The sequence below is a fragment of the Trachurus trachurus genome (assembly GCF_905171665.1).
Source record: "Trachurus trachurus genome assembly, chromosome: 13".
NCBI lineage: Eukaryota > Metazoa > Chordata > Actinopteri > Carangiformes > Carangidae > Trachurus > Trachurus trachurus.
Window position 1 is genome coordinate 39,815,911 of NC_139892.1, and position 22,432 is coordinate 39,838,342.

General features: G+C 41.3%; 2 protein-coding genes across 2 annotated transcripts in view; both read right to left on the reverse strand.

Moving 5' to 3' along the window:
* Positions 1 to 22,432, reverse strand: part of LOC310995730 (uncharacterized protein) — a gene marked incomplete at its 5' end in the record, with an annotated part of 123,623 nt that overhangs the window by 24,409 nt on the left and 76,782 nt on the right.
* Positions 5,452 to 20,554, reverse strand: LOC310995918 (NLR family CARD domain-containing protein 3-like; the record flags this gene model as incomplete). Its single annotated transcript, XM_083985130.1, has 9 exons — positions 20,494 to 20,554; positions 19,181 to 19,300; positions 17,886 to 17,964; positions 17,497 to 17,725; positions 15,539 to 17,345; positions 12,478 to 12,651; positions 12,213 to 12,386; positions 6,206 to 6,252; positions 5,452 to 6,053 (listed from the first exon to the last, which is right to left on the reverse strand). The coding sequence occupies exons 2-9, from the start codon at positions 19,249 to 19,251 to the stop codon at positions 5,452 to 5,454; spliced, it is 3,183 nt and encodes a 1,060-aa protein (XP_083841256.1). The 5' UTR covers positions 19,252 to 19,300; positions 20,494 to 20,554.

A 22,432-nucleotide genomic window follows, 5' to 3' on the forward strand; every position in this document is an offset into this window, starting at 1 on the left:
CAAGAAATAAACTCCAAAGTGAACAAAGAACATTTATCACACACACAACATTCACATGAAGGTGAACTGAACCATCGACTATGACAATGACCTTTAGAGTTGTTGCAGTGTGCTGACCTCACCTGAAGTATCTGACACACACACACACACACACACACACACACACACACACACACACACACACACACACACACACACACACACACACACACACAGTGGTGTAATATCATCTTAATGTGACACTCATGTGTTTGTGTGTGTCTGTTGTGTAACTGTGATAATCAACAGTTGACAGTGACAAACAGCTGGCGGCCATTTTGAGCGTTTGTGAGCTGCTACAGAGCGACGTCCAGTGGTGACAGTAACAGAGTACATTTACTTGAGTACTGTACTTATAGCTACATATCCAGAGGATTTGTACTTTACTTGAGTATTAGATTTCTCTGGTACTTATTACTCTACTTGAATACATTTCCAAGACAAATATTAGTACTTTTACTGGAGTTAATTAGTAGTACGGCTGAAAAGTACTGGTTACTTTCAGGTCTTTTTCTAAAATCCTATTGGACACAAGCTGTGTTTGTGAAAGAAGGAAACCCTAACCCCTAAAAGCAGCACATCAGTGCAGCTGCTTTCAAAGAGTTCATTCTCACTAACAAGAGTTCAAAGCTCCTTACATTCATTTACAAACTATTAGAGTCATTCATTAATGTGGAGAATAAGACATTTACTCTGACTCCTAATGTGACGTCAGCGCCCCCTACTGTCATAAACCTGCACCTGCATCACAGAGCAAAGGATTCTGGGTAATGGTCCCATCAACAGAGGATTTGCTTTGAGGTGAAGAGTGAGAAGAACTCTGTAAAGAAGAAGAAAATGAGCTGATGATGAGTGTCGTTCTTCAGAGACGTTTCACTGCTTCACTTCCACTAACACTGAGTCACAGCACATTTTTACAATCTTTAGTCAACAATATCCACTATTTCATGTTCTTCAGCTGCTGGGAGGAACATGGAGCTGGGCTTCCTATCAGTCATCACTGCAGTCCTCACATGGAAATGGATCGGGGAGTTTTTCTGCCACGTTGTCCTCCAACACTTACAAAACATTGATTAAAGCTGTGAACCATCATCCATGTTGTCCTTTTTAATGTTGCTGTAACCCAGTAGATGATTGGCTCTAATTATATGAATATAGAATATAATAATATTGTTTGTTGACCTCAACATTCATTTATTTGAGGCAGCAGAAAGCTCTTATCGTCCCCACAGAAACCTGAACATGACCTACAGTTACTATTGTTTGTGCATTAAAGGAAGATTGAAGGCAGTGATAACCTGTTATGAGCTGTGATATATTGTGTGGATGCTGAACTCATTGTATTGTGTTGGTGTGTGTGTATTGCTTGCACTGATAATGTGCATTATAGACGGAGAACCTGCTAAATATGTTCATTACCAGCAAAAGCAATGTTCTGAATTTAACAGTTGAAGTGTTTGATTTGTGTTTTTACTGTTTCACAGTTGATAACTTAAAGGATTCATGTAATGGTTAAAAAGAGATTCAACAAAATGAATCATATTTCATGGTTAAAAGTAAAACAAAAAATATTGTAATTCATGGAAAACAGCTCAAATCATCACATTTCATGGCTAAAAAAAAGCTAAAATAATTTATGGTTGTTTTAAAATGTGTAAATATAAGTATTCTATTTGATAGGCTATAGATCTAAAACCTCATTGTGTTGAGCCATTTTTGATAATAACATTATCCCATATTCCTTTAGTGTTGTTTTTGGTGTTATTAAATATTGTCCTATAGTTTTCTTTTCTACAGAGCTTTATAATATTGGTTCACTTATTCTGATACTTACATTTATTTTCTGCCTCTTTAGTTCTTTGTTGAATAAATTCTCTGTAGAGTGTATTTGTCTTTTGACAGGCGTTTCCTAATCCCTTCATGATCCATGGTCCATCTATAGACTTTAGTTTGCTGCTTTGTTGTTTCACTGGACACTTTTTGTTTAACTCATTGAGTGCCAGCCCTTTTATAAAATGGTCAGTGCCATGTGCCAGCGTTCTGGGGCATTTTGAGTAATATGTCAAGACCCAGAGAATATTTTGTACTATGACTCTGAAAACACCAAACAGCTCAAAGGAAAGAGGAGACTCTCTATTTAACTAGGGAAAAAACCATTTGTTTGTACCTTGTTCCATTCTTGATATATCTTAAGTTGAATAGAGCCTGGTTGCACCAAAAAGACCACTTTTTTTCTAGAAAGCTGAGAAAAATGCATTTCTGTGAAAGAGAGTCTCTCAAGAAAAATAGTGATTTATCCGTTTTAATTTTGGCTTCAAAAACATGTAAGACATCTGAAAGTTTCATTTCACATGTTTTTTCATTGACCCCCCCCCCCAAAAAAAAAACAACAACAACAAAAAACAACAACAACAACAACAACAACTAAAATACAACAAGTACGAGCGGTTGCTGCCCCCTCAGCCTCTCCTACGCCCCCCTCCCCTCCCCTCCCCTCCCTCTCCTCCCCCCTCCCCTCTCCTCTCCTCCTTCTCCTCCTGCTGCTGCTTCCCCTCGTCACTGAAGGAGGGAGGGAGACGTCATGGCGTCTTCAGCCTCTGTGCTGGACGCGGCCGCGGCAGCGACTCACTGCGCTGATCTCTCGGTTCGTCGTCACGTCGGTCACTGACTCCGCGATTCGCCTCCGCTTTCGCTTCGGCATTTTGGTGCTGATCATCTAGATGAGTTTACCTTTCCTGCCTCCTCTGATCACTTCATGCTGGAGCTATGCTAATAGCACCGTGGCTAAGCTTTCCTCCAGCTCCACGTTACACTTGTTCCAGGCTCTGCCCGTCGTTTTCTCTAGAAATAGAAACTTTTTCCGACTTTGTTATCTCCGTACCGATCGCGCTCGTCTTCTCCTTCTTCTTCACTTCTTGCTCTGATATACAGTCTCATTCGTTCTACACATCCCAGAAGCCCCAAAATTACTCAGAGTGTGCGCGAGAGCGTCCCCATTTACCAGTCGCAGAAAACTGCATTTGACGTCTATGGACGTCAATGGCACTCAATGAGTTAATAATGATGTGAATATTCTTCAAATGTTCCATATACATTGTCAATATGGTTTTTATTCATTAATTTATTATGATCTATGAGTTAGAAGCTCTTATTTTGAAAGGCCACACTAACGAGCCCCTACAGACTTGGCGGGTTGACCCGTTTCTAGGCAACAGTCTGCTGTGGGAGCCTCGTGGTAGGTTGACTTGTACTGAGCTCCGTTAATCTAACTTTCTATTTGAGGGTTAAAGGTGACTTTATTGATCATACATGTGAAGATCTGCTCCAGACAACAACTGCTGATGTTCTGTGATGATGCTGAGTGAGATACATGACAAGTTCATTGATACGGAAAAGCTTTTCACTCACTTTGATAGCTTCATGTTAGCTTGTGGCTAATCCTAGCAGCGTGACTGTTGAACAGGCAGAGAGTGTTGTGAAGGTTATTCTGGGCTGTGGTTCTGCTGGCTCCACTGGTTTTTGGATATAGGCTCATGCTGAACATTGTATTGATAAACTCATCAGTCATTCTGTGCTGATTGGGATGTAGCAGATCAGTGTTTAATAGCTAACGTTTAGCTTCATTGTTGCTGTGGAGCCGTGGTTCTGCTGGACTTCTTCCTGTCTCTGCCCAATCACAGATGAGAGGTTTCATCAGCAAAACTTCAAACTCTTTTAACCCTCCTCTTGTCCTGCTGGGTCAAACTGACCCAATCTGTTCCCTTCCTCCATCCTTCCTTCTTTCTTTCTTTTTTTTCTTTTCTTTTTTTATAAAACGGGCTATACAAATGAAATTGCCTTGCCTTGATGGAGAAACACAGAGAACCAGCAGAGACACGAGGTAAAGACAGGGTTCTTACAGGTCCTTAAAAAGTCTTACAAGGCATTGAATTCATTCATCTAAAAACAATGCCTTAATCGGCATTAAAATGTCTTCAATCAATTTTTCAAAAGTCTTTAAAATGTTAACACATGGTGAGTGGTATTTTATGGTTGTAATTAGTCTCAAATCTCTAAATAATTGGAAACAATCCGACATAGAGAAGTTTTAGTGGCGGCCGCCTCCAGCTCCAGAGTTAGTGTTTGTTTTTGTTTTTTCCGGACTTTTTATGCATTTATTTTGCTGGAAAGAGACATTTATTTTGAAAGGACAGCTGGAAAGAGACATTTATTTTGAAAGGACAGCTGGAAAGAGACATTTATTTGGAAGGACAGCTGGAAAGAGACACAATCCAATGTTCATGTAAGCAGTCACTTTACCTTGGACCACAGAGGAAAGTGGGTCAAATTGTCCCTAACCCTGTGTAGTTGATGTGGTGTTTTTTTCTTCTTTTTTCTGTATTTGTGTTTATTGTGAAGTCGGTCTTAAATTTCATTTCAAGTGGCTTTAAAAAAGTCTTAAATAGTCTTAAATATAACTTGGCTTAAGCTGTAGGAACCCTGAAAGAGACACCGATGGAGAAACACAGAGAACCAGCAGAGACACAAGAGACACTGATGCACTGCAAAAACTCTACATCTTTCCAAGAATATTTGTCTTATTTCTTGTCAAAATGTCTCATTTCTAGTCAAAACTAATCTCTTTCCACTTAAAATAAGACTCATCACCTAAAATGAACTTGTTTTTAGATCATTTTCACTTGTTTCAAACAAATTTTCACTTGAAATAAGTAGAAAAATCTGTGTTTGTAATAAGAAAGAAAAACTTGCTCCACTATCAGATTTTTCTACTTATTTAAAGTGGAAAATTTGCTTGAAATTTTTTTAAAGTGTCTAAAAACAAGCTGCTTTTTAAATGTGATGAGTCTTATTTTAAGTATAATTAGATTTATTTTGACTAGAAATAAGACAAATATTCTTGGTAAGATTTTGAATTTTTGCAGTGTGGAGAAACACAGAGAACCAGCAGAGACACTGATAAGACATCGACGCCTATGGAGAGACATTTTAGTCAAAACTTGATGAATAAATAAAAAAAATCCTTAAATGAATAAATTAAAATCTGACAGGAAATGAATCTCAAAATAAATCCAGTAATAAATGTCGACATGTTCATGTTTGTTTATTAATTCATTTATTTACTGATTATTTTTTACACCATGTTTTTGTTTATTTCACATCAGATTGTTTACAGGACAGAGATGAACACAGTTTAATAATGAACTCAGCGTCATGGCAACAGAAAAATCATTGGGACCTGAAAAACAAGAAGAAGTTTACAAGAATCACTGAGAAGAGTTTAAAACATCAACTGGTTTAATCCATGAATGTGAAAACGTGAGTGAGAGACAGAGACAGAGACAGACATGTAGAGACTGAACTGTCTGTTCAACAGTGAGAAGGTTTCTGTGACAGGAGGAGACTCTGCTTCACTCAACACAGACTCAACCAGGAACCAGAACTGTAGAGTCTAAACCCAGGATAGAGAGGTTGAGTGAAGGTGGTGTTGAAGGTGTAGAGGTGGATCAGTGAGTCAGAGGAGACTCTGTAGAAGGACAGAGAGCCAGCAGGACAGTCCACATACACTGCTACTCTGTTAGAGACAGAGGAGGAGGAGGAAGAGGAGAGGAGGGGAAAGGAGGAGGAGGGGGGGGAGGAGGAGGAGGAGGAGGAGGAGGAGGTGGAGGAGGAGGTGATGTCTGTTGATCTGTTATTGTGACAGACACTGTAACCATCATCATAGCAGTACAGACTCCAGGACTGATCGTTCCTTCCAAACCAACAGTCATCACCGTTTCCTTTCCTTCTGATTCCTCTGTAACTCACTGATATAACAACGTTTCCTCTCCACTCGACCTCCCAGTAGCAGCGACCAGTCAGACCAGTTGAACACAGCAGCTGAGGATAGTGGTCAAATCTGTCTGGATGATCAGGATATGACTGATCCTCCTCCACACCTGTCGCCTTCCTGTTGTTGTCAGACAGTTTGATCCATGTGCTCACTGTGTTTGTGTCGATTGTGAGTGGACAGGAATCTGATGGAGAGAACAAGACACAGCTGCAGTTATTGATCATGTGATCAGTTATTGACAGTTTGATGAAGACTCATGAGGTCAGTGATGTGACAGTGTGAAGATGGTTGAATGTGCTGCTTTGTTTCCATGAATCAAAGTAAAAACAGACTTACACTTCCTCAGACCTGGTGTCAACCATGGGACTCCAGCAGGCTCCACCCTGAAAGGAGGAGGGGGGTCAGAGCAGCACCTTCTCTGTCAGCATGTGTAGCTGGGTCAATCTTTACTTTGTTTTATTCATCTGATCATTCATTATACTCATTATTTCTTTATTTTTATCATTCATTATGGTGAACATTCTCAAAACCTGCTCGATGCTAACACTATCTAAAACAAGTTAGAATTTCCTGCTTTGTTTTATATCACTTCTATTTCTAAGTTCCATCTTCACCTGAACAAACTCTGGCTGCTCTTGTTGTGGAGGCAGACTGTTTCTACCTGCAGCTGTGTGTTTCCTGACTCTGCCCCTGTGCTGCCTTTGCAGAATAAATGAACCAACTCAGATCCATGGTGTTGTCATCCTTCAGCCTATAAGCAACCATTTCACAACTGCTACACATGCACACATGGACATTACATGGCTCTCACACACACACTGTTTTATCACTGTGTTCACATGGAGGCTGGTATGTCTGGATGAACACTGAGCACAGAGAAGAAGGAGCTGGAGTCTTTATCTAGTGATGATACAGAGCAGGAGGAGACCAGGAGGAAACACTTCATCATGTCTTTTCTCCATGTGATGTCACTGCAGTGTGAGACACACACTTTCACTCTCTGACTCTCAAGCTGCACAAACACACGTCACAGCAAAGAAGATGAAGACACAACAGGTGGAGCTGACCAGCCCAGATATCCCACAATGCACCAGGAAAGGTGGAGGAGGAGAAGAAGAAGAGTGGGTCTCATTCATGAAACGTTAGTAAATCCGTGTGTAGATTTGCACAAACTCACGCTACTGAAACTCTACTCGCTAGATTCATGAACGGTGCGGGAAACTCAGATTTGATCGTAAGCATCGGCCCCGGTTCGAATCCCGCGTCGGGCAGTCGTTTCCTGCATGTCATTCCCCCTCTCTCTGCCTCCCCCTTTCCTGTCTGTCTCTACTGTGTACTAGGACTGCCAATGAATATTTGAAATTCCAATGTATATTAGAATTATAGTTCACTGATTCTTGAGAGTCGGGACAAAACACGTTCTGAAAAACTTTTTTTGAAAATTTACACTATGTTGATTAGAGTTATATATTCATGTAGATAAATATCTGTTCTATTTAACCATGTAAAGGTGCAGGCTGGAGGTTCAAAAACATTTTTAACAAATTCACATGTTTACCTTAAGGACTTGATTTGTGTCAACTCCGTCAGACACACTAAAGGTATATATTAATATAATTATAATAGCCTAACAAGAATCTTAAGTTCTGATGTATGTTTTAATAGTGTTTAGTTACTCTGATATGCAATAAAAAAGTAAGATATAAACTTAACGTTTAATTTCACACTGTTATGAATACACAGATTTCTAAAAATGAGCATTTTCAAACATTATCTTTTATTTTGCCACTATAGAAAAAAATCCTGATGAAGATCTGACAGAGCTGACGGAGTTGACAAAATTGTATTTGCATTTCTGATCAATGAGCAAAAGCTTTTTTAAATAGATGGAAGTAACACTAAATTAAGAAATAGCAATCCCTTGTCTTACTGAACATATTTAACAAAACTGTAAATACACCATTTCAAACTATAACAAATTGCACTTCTTCATTTTGTACTCTGAAGCCCTTCTATAATGTCACATTACCTAGCATTTGATTGGAAGATGTGTCTGTTTTGGACAAATCTGCCACAGATGACACTGTACTGCATATATTACACTAATGATGGTGGAAAGGCAGGGTTTTGCACACTGTCCGAGTCAGAGAGACTGGATGCTGTGACATTCTGGACACATATCCTATGGATCATGTCTTAAAATATATCAAGACAAAATTACCACAGGTGCACTTTTGGTCTGATATCCAAGTAAACTGATTTGAAAAAGCAACACTGAACTTCTTCCCTGCTCTATAAGAAGTGTGTATATTTTCAATAGTGAAAACTACACACTGTACCTTTAACATTTTACATCAATCAATAAATCAAACATGTAGAAAAGTGCTATATATAACACATGTGCTGGAAAGTCATCCAATAATAAGGAGATAGAAAAGAGAAGACAATTATTCAATAAGCAGACCACAGTCTGGCCGTGCTCTACAAATCATAACTATATTGTAAAATAATGAAATTGCATTCTATATACCTACATTAATGTGGAGATAAAACCCTAAAATAACATTCTATTCCTTTACTATATTTGAAAATAGTATAATATTAGCACATTTAAGCAGTTATTGGTGGATTTGTCAACTCCGTCAGCTTACATGTCAGCTCCGTCAGACAGAAAACCTGACGGAGTTGACTCTGACGGAGTTGATGAAATGGCATGTTTTTTTCCTTCTGCAGAAAAAAGCCCTGCAGCTAGCTAGCTAGTTTTTTGGCTATTGCTAGCTGTCTCCATTATCTCAATAAAATACTTTCATTGAGTCCACTATGGTTTAAAAAAAAGTAACATAAGGGAGAGATGGTGTTGACATGCTCCGGCTGTGACCATAGGAAAATTGACATTGTTCATCTAAAATATCAAAACATGTCAACTTTACCAGACCATGTGTGGTATTGATGCATTCACCACAGCCAGGAGAATGAAAAGGGATCATCAGGGGATAACTGGCCATGCTATTGCCTGATTTAATGAGGTTTATGAAAGAATCTGACGGAGTTGACGGAAACAGAGGACACAACTTTGATGGGCAGATTTCTGTGGAAAATATTTTTAGATGTTCATGCATGTTGATGCATTGTTTTATACATGTATAACCCTTATCTTTGATTTGATATAAATGTTTTCACAATTGTAGAGGTTTTTAAAGTTTTTTGGGGCTGGTGAATATTGTGACCTATTGCTGAGGACAAGAGAAATAACATGGGCCATCTGACCACTGGTCATATAATTAAACAAATATCCCCTAAAAAAGGAATTATCTATGCTAAAACATAACATCAGTATTCACAATTCATTTAGATCTAACTTTGTGAGTATGTCAATCATTATTTATTTCTTTATTTTTGATATAAATAAGTCTTTTCTGTGTGGGACATGTTTTGTCCCGACTCTCAAGAATCAGTGAGTGATTAAAATGAAATTCGAATATTAATAATTTATTTTTAAATTATCTTCAACTACAACTTCCTCCTACAAATGCGAGTCTCATGTCTCAGACCGGATCATGTCAATCCAGCTGCAGAAATATCTGGGGGACGGGAGCGCCGCGGTAACCGTAGTAACTCTCTCACTCACTCACACACACACACACACACACACACACACACACACACACACACACACACACACACACACACACACACACCTGTCTGTGTGGTCACGTCTGGAGAGAAGCAGCTTCTCTGTTTTCCAAACCAAAACGATTAAAAAATCGTGCCGTTCACTGAGAGCTGTGATGATGATGATCCTCTGCTTCATCGCGACTGAACTTGATCCGCGTTATAAGGATCATTACTGGGATGTGGGAAGAAAACATGCTGGCTCTTATCCCGTTTCCTGAGCGAGCTGTTTGCTCGCGTCATCACAAAACTTGTTTGACATGAATCGATAAAGGTCGAGTAAAACGCAGTTTTTTTTCACGTAGGCCTATTAATATGTCGTTGCTGATTTGCATTGTGTAGCCGTTTGTTTTGTGTGATGTAAACTGTTCCAAACGTGTTTGACATGCGCTGATAATAGTAAATACAGGCGACCTATAAAAGTCCATCTCTTTGTATTGATTTTTTTTTAAGAGGTAATATTCTAACCTCATTTCTGCCATTCGTTGACAGCCCTACTGTGTACTATCAAATAAAGGAAAAAATCCAAAAAATATACTTAGAATAAAAAAAGAACCATTTAATAAGTAAAGCCAGAATAGTTCCATAACATGGGAAAAAAAATACACACAACTACAGAGCTACAGCAGCGACGAGGAGGCTCTTCACAGCCTCAGCTGTAGAGGAGCATGGTTGTATCAACACATGAAGTTGTATAGGCAAGTTATATTGTTACAGAAGCACCAGCCGTCTGTCACAGCTCCATCCAAACCGGTGCCAGCTGGATGAAGTGTACGTCCACCGAGCGTCGAGCAACGTGTAGCAACACACACTCTGCATCGCATATCAGCTGCACATTTATGGAATCAGGTTTTATGTCAGATTATTATTATCATCATTAGATGGAGCCTTGACGTGTGTGTGTAACCGATCCCTAAAACGTTTGTCATGTTTAAATGACGTGTTTCAACATAAGAATTACAAAATTGTAATTTCCAACAGTGACAAACAACATTTCTGTGCATTCCAACATTTACACAAGCACTACACACAGTCAGGAGCAGGTGTAGATTTTGTGAGTAGCTACGAAAAAATTCTCTCTGACGGATTCGCGATAGTGTTGCCTCTTTCTCACTGAACACAGCGCTGTCGCTCCTGCTCCTCTCTGCTCCTCTCTCTCTGTCTCACTGAGGGGCGGGGCTGCCCCGCGCCGTGCGCTGTGTCTGTGAGAGCACGTGTACGAGTGCACGCCGCTGCATCATAGATGTAACTCATACTGTATAACTCCATGTGCTGCAGACGTGAACGTGGAGCGAGCGAACCTTCGTGAGTTATAAAGCCATCAACATGACTTGGTGCCTGCTAACAACTTAGCCTACCACTTATTCCACATGCTTAAATATGAGTCATATTTCAGTGCTTGTTTGGCTAACACTAGCTTCTTAGAGCACAAAATGAAAGCTCTTATTTGAGAAACACTGAAGCTGTTGCAGTCATCTTGTTAATGACAACTGTCTGTAGAGTGTGGAGGCTGTTTATCTTGTCACAAATCACAAAAACTTCCAATTGAGACAAACAAGTCCCAAGCAAGCCCGTCTAACATTAGGCTACCTGAATGTAGTGAAACACAGCAGCAACAGAAGGAATCACTCATTCAACTTGTCGTGAAAATGTTAATTTGTTTCCAGATTAAATTTATTCTGATTTTGCTGTTAAACTTTGCTGTTCTTACTGTAGAAACATGTACTGTAGATTAGCAGTGAATAAACTCACGTTGGCAATAATTTGTTGACACAAAAGAAATGGCAATTAAGACAGACACCTTTTACGCAGTGGATAAACTTCAAATAGCCTATTCATTTGTCTTCAGAGATTATTTACAAATGGATTTTAACAAGAAAATACTTGTTAAAAATCTTTGTAGAAGGTGAGTCAGGGTTCCCACGCGTCCTGGAAAACCTGGAAACTGTTTGACCAATTATCCACTCATGGAAAACACATGGAAATTGAGAATAAGTAAAAATCACTAATGATTTATTTTCCAAAGATAACTAAGTTATATTGTGAACCCTTGTGTGGGGTATTGTGAGTATCATCCAATCAATACAGTAGCATTGTGATTATTGAGAAAGCTTCATGATTTTGCTCTCAAATCACACCAGATTGCTACATTTCAATTTACAATGCGCACAAATTTTCGGCGGGGTGGTTCAACCCCCCCGGAATCCCCTGGGAGGGGTTGGTCCCTGCCATACCAACAAGTCTTATCCAAACATCTGGAGAGACTCTTTCATCACTGACATCTCTTCTCCTGAATATGACACAGGGAGTCATGATGAGACACTGAAGTCATCATGAGGAGAAACTCCTGATCCCAGTAGTTCATCACTGTGACTGATGAAAGCTGCACAGCTCATGTTTGAAACACTCTGAGATTTTGGCTTCAGTATAAACTGTGTTGGGACGAGTCAGACTGAGACAGAGGACGTCAGTGGAGTGGGCGGAGCTTCACTGTGGCCTACACCACCTCTGGATATGGTCTGAGTGATGGCATCTGATGTCATCAATGCATGGATCACCTGAGACAGATGTTAATACCAGGTGTGACCAGGTGTGAACGGGGCCATAGAAAATGTTCCAGCTCCTCCTCCTCTATCAGACAGTGTGTGTGGCTGCAGCAGCCTCTCCATACCTGAGAGAGTCCAGTCTCCAGCCTGGATCCTCCAGTCCAGCAGACAGCAGCTTCACTCCTAAGGCTCCTGGATGGTTGTAGCTCAGGTCCAGCTCTCTCAGATGGGAGGGGTTGGAGCTCAGAGCTGAGGCCAGAGAAGCACAGCCTTCCTCTGTGACCAGACATCCTGACAGACTGAACACACACAACAACACACAGGAACCCTCTGTCAACACCTGCTGCTGTGTTCAAGTGGCATCAGATAAACAGCTGGATGGATCCTCACCTGAGAGTTTCCAGTCTACAGTGTGGACTCTCCAGTCCACCAGACAGCAGCTTCACTCCTGAGTCCTGCAGGTTGTTGTTACTCAGGTCCAGGTGTCTCAGACTAGAGGACTGGGAGCTGAGGACTGAGGACAGAGCTTCACAGCTTCTCTCTGAGAGGTCACAGCCACTCAGTCTGAAGAGGAATTCAAGGAAAAACACTCACATACTCAATATGAAGGAAATAACAGGTTAGAATCATAAATACACAACATTTCAACACAAACCTGAGAGTTTACAGTGTTTCTTACTCAACATGTTCTAGTTTGTATAAATAGATTTATAGATAGATTTGATTATAAACTGTGACTGTGATGGTACCATTCCAATATTCTCCGGTCCGCGATTTCATTTGTAATGACGGACGGCTGTTTCTTCAGTCAATGATTCAAAATGATCATCTGGCGACCGCGGTACCGACCGCTCCTCCCGCACCGCTTTATGTCAAATGACGGACAGGATAAGGAAGAGGATAAGGAAGTATCCTTCCTTACGTGGAATCACGTGAGTTCGGTGCTTCGTGACGTCAAGCTGCACAGCACTTCCAATTCCCCCGTTTGGAGACACTATCTCAAAAAAGTGTAGCAATCAATTTAGGGAGTGAACAGACTTTTTTCACCTCCAGGCGTCATAGAAAGGCCACAGGAACACATAGGACCCACAAAACCAGTAGAAAGTGGATTTTGCATAATATGGGCCCTTTAAATAAACTAGAAAAAGCATTTCCAAAAATGGAAATGGTGTGAATGCTGAAAGCCATTGCTGAACCATGCTGAATTAGCAGAATAAATTGACAAAGACATGCAGAATGGCATACAAGAAACATGTCCAAGGAAGGAATTGAACCCATAACCTTCTGCACATCAGCCCACTGATGTAACCACTTCACCATAGTTACATTCAATGAGAGAAGAGTAAAAGAAATCCCTGTATAAGAGGCTCACTGACTTCTGAAGAGAGGTTGAGACTTGAGATTGAGATTTTTCAATGATGCTTAAAAAAAAGAAATTAAAGAGTATAAATGTGCCATTAGTTTGTCTACAGATCAGAAATTGAATGAAGTCTCTAGCAGAAAGTACGACATGCATGAGGCAGGAATCGAACCCATGACCTCATGATCAATAAACCTGTACTCTGCCGCTTCGCCACAGAGAGGACACACATAAGCATGTTGCCATTGTAATGTGATGATGTGCTGCAAACTGTGGCACGAGGAATGAATGAGTCTCTTAACGAACACCTGTAACCAATTGAGGGTGGGGAAGGGGAGCAGAACTCAACATAACATAAAAAGAGTGCTCCCCTTGGATTCGAACCAGTGACCGTGGGGTTGGCAAGCAGCCACCTTAACCACTGGACTACAGACAGAGTTGTTGAGAAGAGAGGTTGAGACTTTGATGAATGTGAGATTTTTCAATGATGCTTAAAAAGAAGAAGAAAATAGTATAAATGAGCCACAACAAGCAAGAAGAGGATTTTTTTGTGACCTGTGACTATTTTTTGGTGAATTAAAATGAATTAAAAAGCACTTAACAGCAAGTTACAAAGTTGAGCTCCTTCTCCTGCTGCTGTGAAAAAAATGCATTGGGCTGAATGAGAGCAGAGAGCTCCCTGGCTGCATTTAAAAAAATATTTTAAATTATTCTCTGAGTCTCTGAGCATTTTTGACGGCATTGTGAGACCTAAGACAAGCGTGGCTACAAACCAGTGAGGAATTCATGCGTCTAGAGTTTAATTTGTGGCCGTGCTGGCAATTTATCCAGAAAAAATCCTGAATGTTTTTTCGATCCCTCTCACTCTAGCGATGATGTCACTCACTCTAAGCCCTGCTCGTTAGACGCAACACACACCCATTATAAAGCTGGATTTTGTCAAAAAACTTAATGATTTTAAAGCGGCCAAATATCAGAAACTGTTGAAGATATCAATAAGCTGAGTCATAGAGGAATACTTAAAAAGTTTGTCTACAGCTCAGAATTTGAATGAAGTCTCTAGCTGAAAGTATGTGGACGCTTTAAAGGCTGAAAGAAGTAAGAAGATTTGAAGAGTTTCAAGACTGTTCCAATGCATTCTCTATGGGGAAAAAAAAATCAGAAATAGTTGAATATAGCAAAAAGTATGAATAGTTGAAAAGAGAAAAGTCATAGCACACCTGTCCCGAAAAGGCTGAACATTTTGATATTTGAATTGTTGAAATAGCACAAAGTATGAAGGACTAGTTAAATGCCGAAGAAAGGCAGAAAATGGCCGAACCGAATAACAATAGTGTGAATGCTTCCAGCAGTGTGAATGCTTCCAGCATTCACACTAATAATCAGCTGTTGTTTTTCAGTAGAACCTCCTTCTACGTCCATCACCAGCCTCTAATCTCTGCCACTAACAAACTATATGAATTAATGAACTAAAATACAAAAACAATGTTTAGACAGAGAAAATATTTTACCACTTAAACAATGAGCCATATTCTGCTGAAAGTGAAAAACCAGGTAAAACTGTCATAAAACCTGAGCAGTGTTCACTCTGGTGACAGTGAACGCTGCTCAGGTTCATCATTTATAAACTGATTAATTCAGTTCAACGTTTACTAAAAACGAACATGTCCAATGAAGCACAGCCTTCCTCTGTGACCAGACATCCTGACAGACTGAACACACACAACAACACACAGGAACCCTCTGTCAACACCTGCTGCTGTGTTCAAGTGGCATCAGATAAACAGCTGGATGGATCCTCACCTGAGAGTCTCCAGTCTACAGTGTGGACTCTCCAGTCCACCAGACAGCAGCTTCACTCCTGAGTCCTGCAGGTTGTTGCTATTCAGGTCCAGGTGTGTCAGACTAGAGGACTGGGAGCTGAGGACTGAGGACAGAGCTTCACAGCTTCTCTCTGAGAGGTTACAGCCGCTCAGTCTGAAGAGATGATCATGAGGAATTAAAGAAGAAAGGAATTAAATATCTGTCCTGTTGAAAAGACAGAAGTGTTTTTATGTAATGATGAATAAATCCAACTATCTCTACACTTACAGAACTTTGTTGGAGGTTTTGCCTTTGACCACTGGCAGCAGCCTCAGAAGAGCCTCCTCTGAAGCAGAGTATTTCTTCAGGTCAAACTCCTCCAGATCTTCTTCTGATGACAGTAAGATGAAGACCAGAGCCGACCATTGAGCAGGAGACAGTTTACGTGTGGAGAGACGTCCTGATCTCAGGGACTGTTGGATCTCCTCCACTAGAGAACGATCATTCAGTTCATTCAGACAGTGGAACAGGTTGATGCTTTTCTCTGCAGAGGGAGTCTCTTCAATCTTCTTCTTGATGTACTGGACTGTTTCCTGATTGGACCGTGATTTACTTCCTGTCTTTGTCATCAGACCTCGTAGGAGATTCTGATTGGTCTCCAGTGAAAGACCCAGGAGGAAGCGGAGGAACAAGTCCAGGTGTCCATTTGGACTCTGTAAGGCCTCGTCCACAGCGCTCTGGTAGAAGTTTGTCTCTGCAGATTTGACTCCTGTTGTTTCAGTCTTCTTGGAGGTTGTTTGTTGTTGTGACATCAGGTTGAGTTCAGAGTTGATGAAGGTCAGATGGACATGAAGAGCAGCCAGAAACTCCTGAACACTCAGATGGACGAAGCAGAACACCATGTCCTGGTACAGGCCTCTCTCCTCTTTAAAGATCTGTGTGAACACTCCTGAGTACACTGAGGCTGCTCTGATATCGATGCCACACTCTGTCAGGTCTGTTTCATAGAAGATCAGGTTTCCTTTCTGCAGCTGCTCAAAAGCCAGTTTTCCAAGAGAATTGATCATCTTCCTGCTCTCTGGACTCCAGTGTGGATCTGTCTCAGCTCCTCCATCATACTTGACCTTCTTTACTTTGGCCTGAACCACCAGGAAGTGGATGTACATCTCAGTAAGGGTCTTGGGCAGCTCTCCTCCCTCTCTGGTCTTCAGCTCCTCCAGAACTGTAGCAGTGATCCAGCAGAAGACTGGGATGTGGCACATGATGTGGAGGCTTCGTGAGGTCTTGATGTGGGAGATGATCTCTCTGGCCTGCTCCTTATCTCTGAACCTCTTCCTGAAGTACTCCTCCTTCTGTGGGTCAGTGAACCCTCTGACCTCTGTCACCATGTCAACACAGTAAGGAGGGATCTGATTGGCTGCTGCAGGTCGTGTGGTTATCCAGAGGCGAGCAGAGGGAAGCAGGTTCCCCCTGATGAGGTTGGTCAGCAGCACGTTGACTGAGGTGGACTCTGTCACATCAGTCAGGATCTCAGTGTTGTGGAAGTCCAGAGGAAGTCGACACTCGTCCAGACCGTCAAAGATGAAGACGACCTGGAACTGATCAAACCTGCAGATTCCTGCTTCTTTGGTTTCAGAGAAGAAGTGATGAACAAGTTCCACCAAGCTGAACTTTTTCTCTTTCAGCACATTCAGCTCTCTGAAGGTGAAGGGAAATGTGAAGTGTATGTCCTGGTTGGTTTTGTCTTCAGCCCAGTCCAGAGTGAACTTCTGTGTTAAGACTGTTTTCCCAATGCCAGCCACTCCCTTTGTCATCACTGTTCTGATTGGTCGGTCTCTTCCAGGTGGGGCTTTAAAGATGTCTTCTTGTCTGATGGTTGTTTCTGGTCTGTCTGGTTTCCTGGACGCTGTTTCAATCTGTCTGACCTCATGCTCATCATTGACCCCTCCAGCCCCTCCCTCTGTTATGTAGAGCTCTGTGTAGATCTGGTTCAGAAGGGTTGGGTTTCCTGCTTTAGAGATCCCCTCAAACACACACTGGAACTTCTTCTTCAGGACAGATTTGAGTTTACGTCCACACTCTGGACCAGGAGTTCCTGAATAAACAAAAACAGTAAAATTCATAATGAAAATATAACATTTTAATTCCTCTAAATAGCGACTATATGAACATGTTTCCCTCCATGTGTTGACGTCAGTGAACATATCATTTTTCCATCTGTTGTATCTTTAGAGAAATCCTCTTACTGTGGTGCAGACGCTCAGCCAGCTCCTCCTGCTTCATCCTCCTCAGGAAGTTCACTGTGATCATCACTAATGCCTCTCTGCTGCTCATCCTCTGCTCTTCATCCTCACCATCCAACACCTCCTCATCCTCCCTCTGACTCCCTGAGCATTCTGGGTAATCTGGACTCAGAGCCTTGTGGATCTTCTTCAGCTCGTTCTTGACAAAAGTGACCATGTTCTCCTCCAGCAGCTGGAACAGAAACTCTATGAGTGACAGCATCAAACTAAAACCATGGAGCCAAACATGAGATCCATGTTGGACAGACTGACAATCCACTGGTGTCAAAGTGCAGCATGGAGATGATGGTGAACACAACAGATGTAACAGCAGCTGTTGGACATGTCCTCACCATAAATATGGAGTCCAGGTGTGTTTGATGCTGCTGGGCAAACTGACCACTGGGAACCTCTGAGCTCTCCTGGTCCACTCTGTGGAGGAATCAGTGTCAAGTCAACATCAGGACAGAGAGATAATACAAGATGGACTTTATATGTCCCCTGAGGACGTTCACAACAGACAGAGACACTTTGGTTTCAGACCAGGTCCAACAACACCTCGTACAAACTGGTTCTTTTCTACAATAACCTGAGTCTGACTGTCAGTTACAGCTTACATCTGATCAGCTGATCCACGTCCCCCTTTAAAGTCAATGATCCAGTCCCTTGACTGGTTGCTCTTTAAAGACAGACAGCTGGGTTCAGGAGAGTCTGGTCTCTGCTGCTGGATCCTGAAACAACAACACAACTCATGTTTAACAGTTTTAGGTTTTCAAAAGAATTCTCTGCAAAGTTATTTTAAGGGTTACAAATGTGAATGACTTCCTTTTCCTACATTTTGTAACAATGGGCCTCATTCACCAATATCTCTTTAAGTTCATTCATCTTCTATACAGCTCATCCTCACTAGGGTGGAGGGTGAGCTGGAGCCTTTCTCAGCTGACTTTGGGCAGGAGGCGGGGTTCACCCTGGACAGGTCACCAGTCTATCACAGGGCCAACATATACAGACACACATTCACACCTATGGGCAATTTAGAGTCACCAGTTCACCTGCATGTCTTTGGTCTGTGGGAGGAAGCTGGAGAGAACCCACACATGCACGGGGAGAACATGCAAACTCTACGTCAGATTCATGAACGTGTTGTTAAATCCAGAATGCCAGAGAAGGTGAGTTGAGAAAGAAAGTTAAAATGCCCAAACAAAAATCAGCTGTGATATTTAGTAGCGTCAGCAGTGGATGCAATAACAGAAAAAAAGACGCATGGGATGCTGTCAGTCATTCACTGAACGTGTGTCTGAGTTATAACTCAGTTTTAATGAGAATCATGGAAATGTGACTCCACAGGAAGAACGTTCAACAGAAAGTCAAAAATGTTAAATTAAATGTAGTTTTGTCTCTTACATCTGATCAGCTGATCCACCTCCTCCTTTAAAGTTAATGAACCCTCCCTTTGACATGTCGCTCTTTAAAGACAGACAGCTGGGTTCAGGAGAGTCTGGTCTCTGCTGCTGGATCCTGAAACAACAACACAACTGATAAATGTGCATGTTGGAGAAAATCTGATGACAAATATCTTCAACCTTTTAATAAACACAACAACTGAGTTTTAGAGAGAAAAGTCTTTCTGACTGTTTTCAACTCTGACCTTTGACCTGTGGTCTGGCTCTTGGTTTTAGAGGGAGGGGCTCCCTCCTCTCTGTCCTCACACTGATCCATGCTGCTGAGCTCACATCCACATCAGCTCACACACACTTTGTAGCTTCACCTGCAGAGGAAACACACATCATTCATGTGCACAGCAGCTCACATGTCCATCATGTCTCCAGCTGCTCCTCCACTGATTGGCTCTTCTCCTCTGCTTCATATCAGTGTCAGTTGAATGCAGTCACACAGCAGTGAGGAAGAGGAAGCTGCCATCAGCTGCTGTACTTCTACTATCAGTCCACTAGATGGCGTCATGAAGCTGCAGCCCAGCAACATGATCCATGGACCACTGTTTCCATCCACTGACACACACAAGGACTGAGATCCACTGAGTTGATGTGACACAGTCTCTGTGTGGACAGCGTCCCTGTAGAAAACCACTGGATCAAACAAGCTACAGCTGATTATTACACACACAACAACTGGGCCAAGACTTATTTCACCTCACAGCTCCACTATCACAACATTCACTCATTTCACTCACACTGGAAATTCAAAGAGAGAAAAACACTCTCCAGCTGCCACTGACACTTATTTTCGTCTATTTTTTTTAGTGTTTAATTGTAGGGGAGACCAGGGATGGTTGTAACATTTTTGTCATTTCTGCCTGAATCTTGGAGCTCTTTTAAACCAGTGCATTCAAAATGTCAGACCGAGTAGTTATATGTGTCTGATATTAAATGGCTGTTAACTGTTAACTGTACAACACAAACAGAAAGGGCATGGTTGAGTCTCAAACACGAGATGTGTGTCCTAGTTACTGTCAGCCATAGTCTGATCCTAACCTAAGCCCTGTACCCCGTCTTCATCATTGTCTATCGAGACCTAGGCTACTGAAATTCAAAGAAAACATAAATACAATTCAAGTTCATGTCGCAGTTGGTTGTAACATTCTTGATTGTTGTTGAGAGTGTTGTTACAACTAACCCCAGACTGTAAGTGTTTACCCATGTAACATCCATCCCTGGTCTCCCCTACTCAGTCACTTTGAAGAATCTGAGGCTGAACACGGTTCCAACACTGTCAGTCACCAATAAAGCCTCAGGACAACCCCGATAGCAACATGAGCTGATCAGTGTTGAACAGCCTCACAAACATGGAGGACTCGGTTCTGTCGGTCCAGACTTGACAGTTACAGCTCTGACTCAGCTACAGTAACATTATAATAACACAACAACAACACAACAACTAGTTGAACTCTGGTAATGACAGACGGTGACAAGGAAAACATGAAAAAACTGTTCCTAACTGTACCTTCACACGAGGAAATCAACTGCGACACAACCGCTGGGTCAAAGTTAAATTTAACTTCAAGTGGTGGGGGGGGGGGGGTGTTATTCCTGTAACATGAGACCAGATCGGTGTTATTCCTGGAGACGGATTCTGGATACAGTGTTGTCCCTCTGGCAACAAACTATCCCCTGTGGCCCATGAAGCATTTATTCTATAGATGCAGTCTTAAAGAGATAGTTCAACATTTTGGCAAATTGGCCCACTGTCATAATCACTATAGTCATAGCAGTAGGTTCGTTACCTTTAATTTTCAGTGTAGGCCTAAGCTATTTTTAGAACGGCGGAGCAGAGCCGTGAGCTGCTCAGAGCTACGCTACGGAGGCTCATGGGATTTCTTGGTTTCCCTCATCAAACTCATCAAATACACAACCCAACAACTCCAACAAAGCTGTCGTGGACAAGTTGTGAGTTGCACATTCACCACGCTATGAGATAATAACACAACGTTACCAGACGGAGCTGTTCTAGAGGGAAATTCATGCAAAACCGCTGATGCGCGTTGCGTTCAGGGACAGTTTTTCAGCAAGCAGACTCTGTATTTACCTCGAAAACGGCTCAGTTTCGTAACGTTCCATTATTATTATTATTATAGCGATTATGGCAATGGGCCAATTTGCCAAAATGTTGAACTATCCCTTTAATGATCAGAGCGTAAATGTAGGCCTAATCAAATACACAAAAATATAATAGCAATGAAAAAATTCTGATATTGACAAAGAACAACATTTAACAACTAAGACAAAAGCCTAAATGACTTTTTTTTTTTTACAAAGTAACATAAATGAAGACAAATTCAGCCACAATAACTTACATAGGCCTATCTCTGAAAGATCTATGAACTGTCCATAAGCTCTTCGTGTGCGGTCATGTGACTGCCTGGCTCTGTCTGATTGGTTACACGGAGGCAAACGTGGCGAGTGGCTACATCTGATTGGTGAAACGCAGTCATGTGACAGAGGCTCGGAAGTATCTCCATTAAAACATAAACAAACAATTTGCACGTTGGATCGATAAGAAAAAGTAGCGAGTAGCGACAGGAATGAAGCTCAATGTAACGGAGTAAAAGTACCGCTTCTTCTGAAGAAATATACTCAAGTAAAAGTAACAAGTATGCTGCATTGAAACTACTCTTAGAAGTACAATTTATCCAAAAAGTTACTCAAGTAAATGTAACAGAGTAAATGTAGCGTGTTACTACCACCTCTGGACGAGGCTGCCCACCAGGGTCTCATCCCTACTGGTACCTACTGGTCTCCTATGTACAGGGCTCCCCGGCTGCTGACTCACAATCCAGTTTCTGACCTTACGAGTAAAACAGAGGTAGTCACACTGCAAAAACTCTAACATTTTACCAAGAATATTTCTCTTATTTCTAGTCAAAATGTCATTTCTAGTCAAAACTAATCTCATTATACTTAAAAAGTAGCTTGTTTTAGACACTTTTTACTTCTTTCAAGCAGATTTTCACTTGAAATAAGTAGAAAAATCTGATAGTGGAGCAAGTTTTTCTTCCTTATTACAAGCACAAAAAACTTGCTTTCACTGACAGATTTTTCTACTTATTTCAAGTTCAGTTCAGTTCAGTTTATTCAGTTTATTCGATCAGCATTTCCCCCCCCCCCCCCCCCCCCCCCTTCTCCACAGGTAAAATTTACTAAAGTGAATATTAGTTTGAAACAAGTGAAAATGATCTAAAAACAAGTTAATTTTTAGGTGATGAGTCTTATTTTAAATGGAAAGAGATTAGATTTGACTAGAAATGAGACATTTGGACAAGAAAAAGGACAAATATTCTCAGAAAGATTTAGAGTTTTTGCAGTGCAGTGGTGTTTTTGAGGTGCTCTGGAAGTCTGTTCCATTCACTGATGGTTTTGCTGGTGTGTTAAAGTGTTGTTAGTGT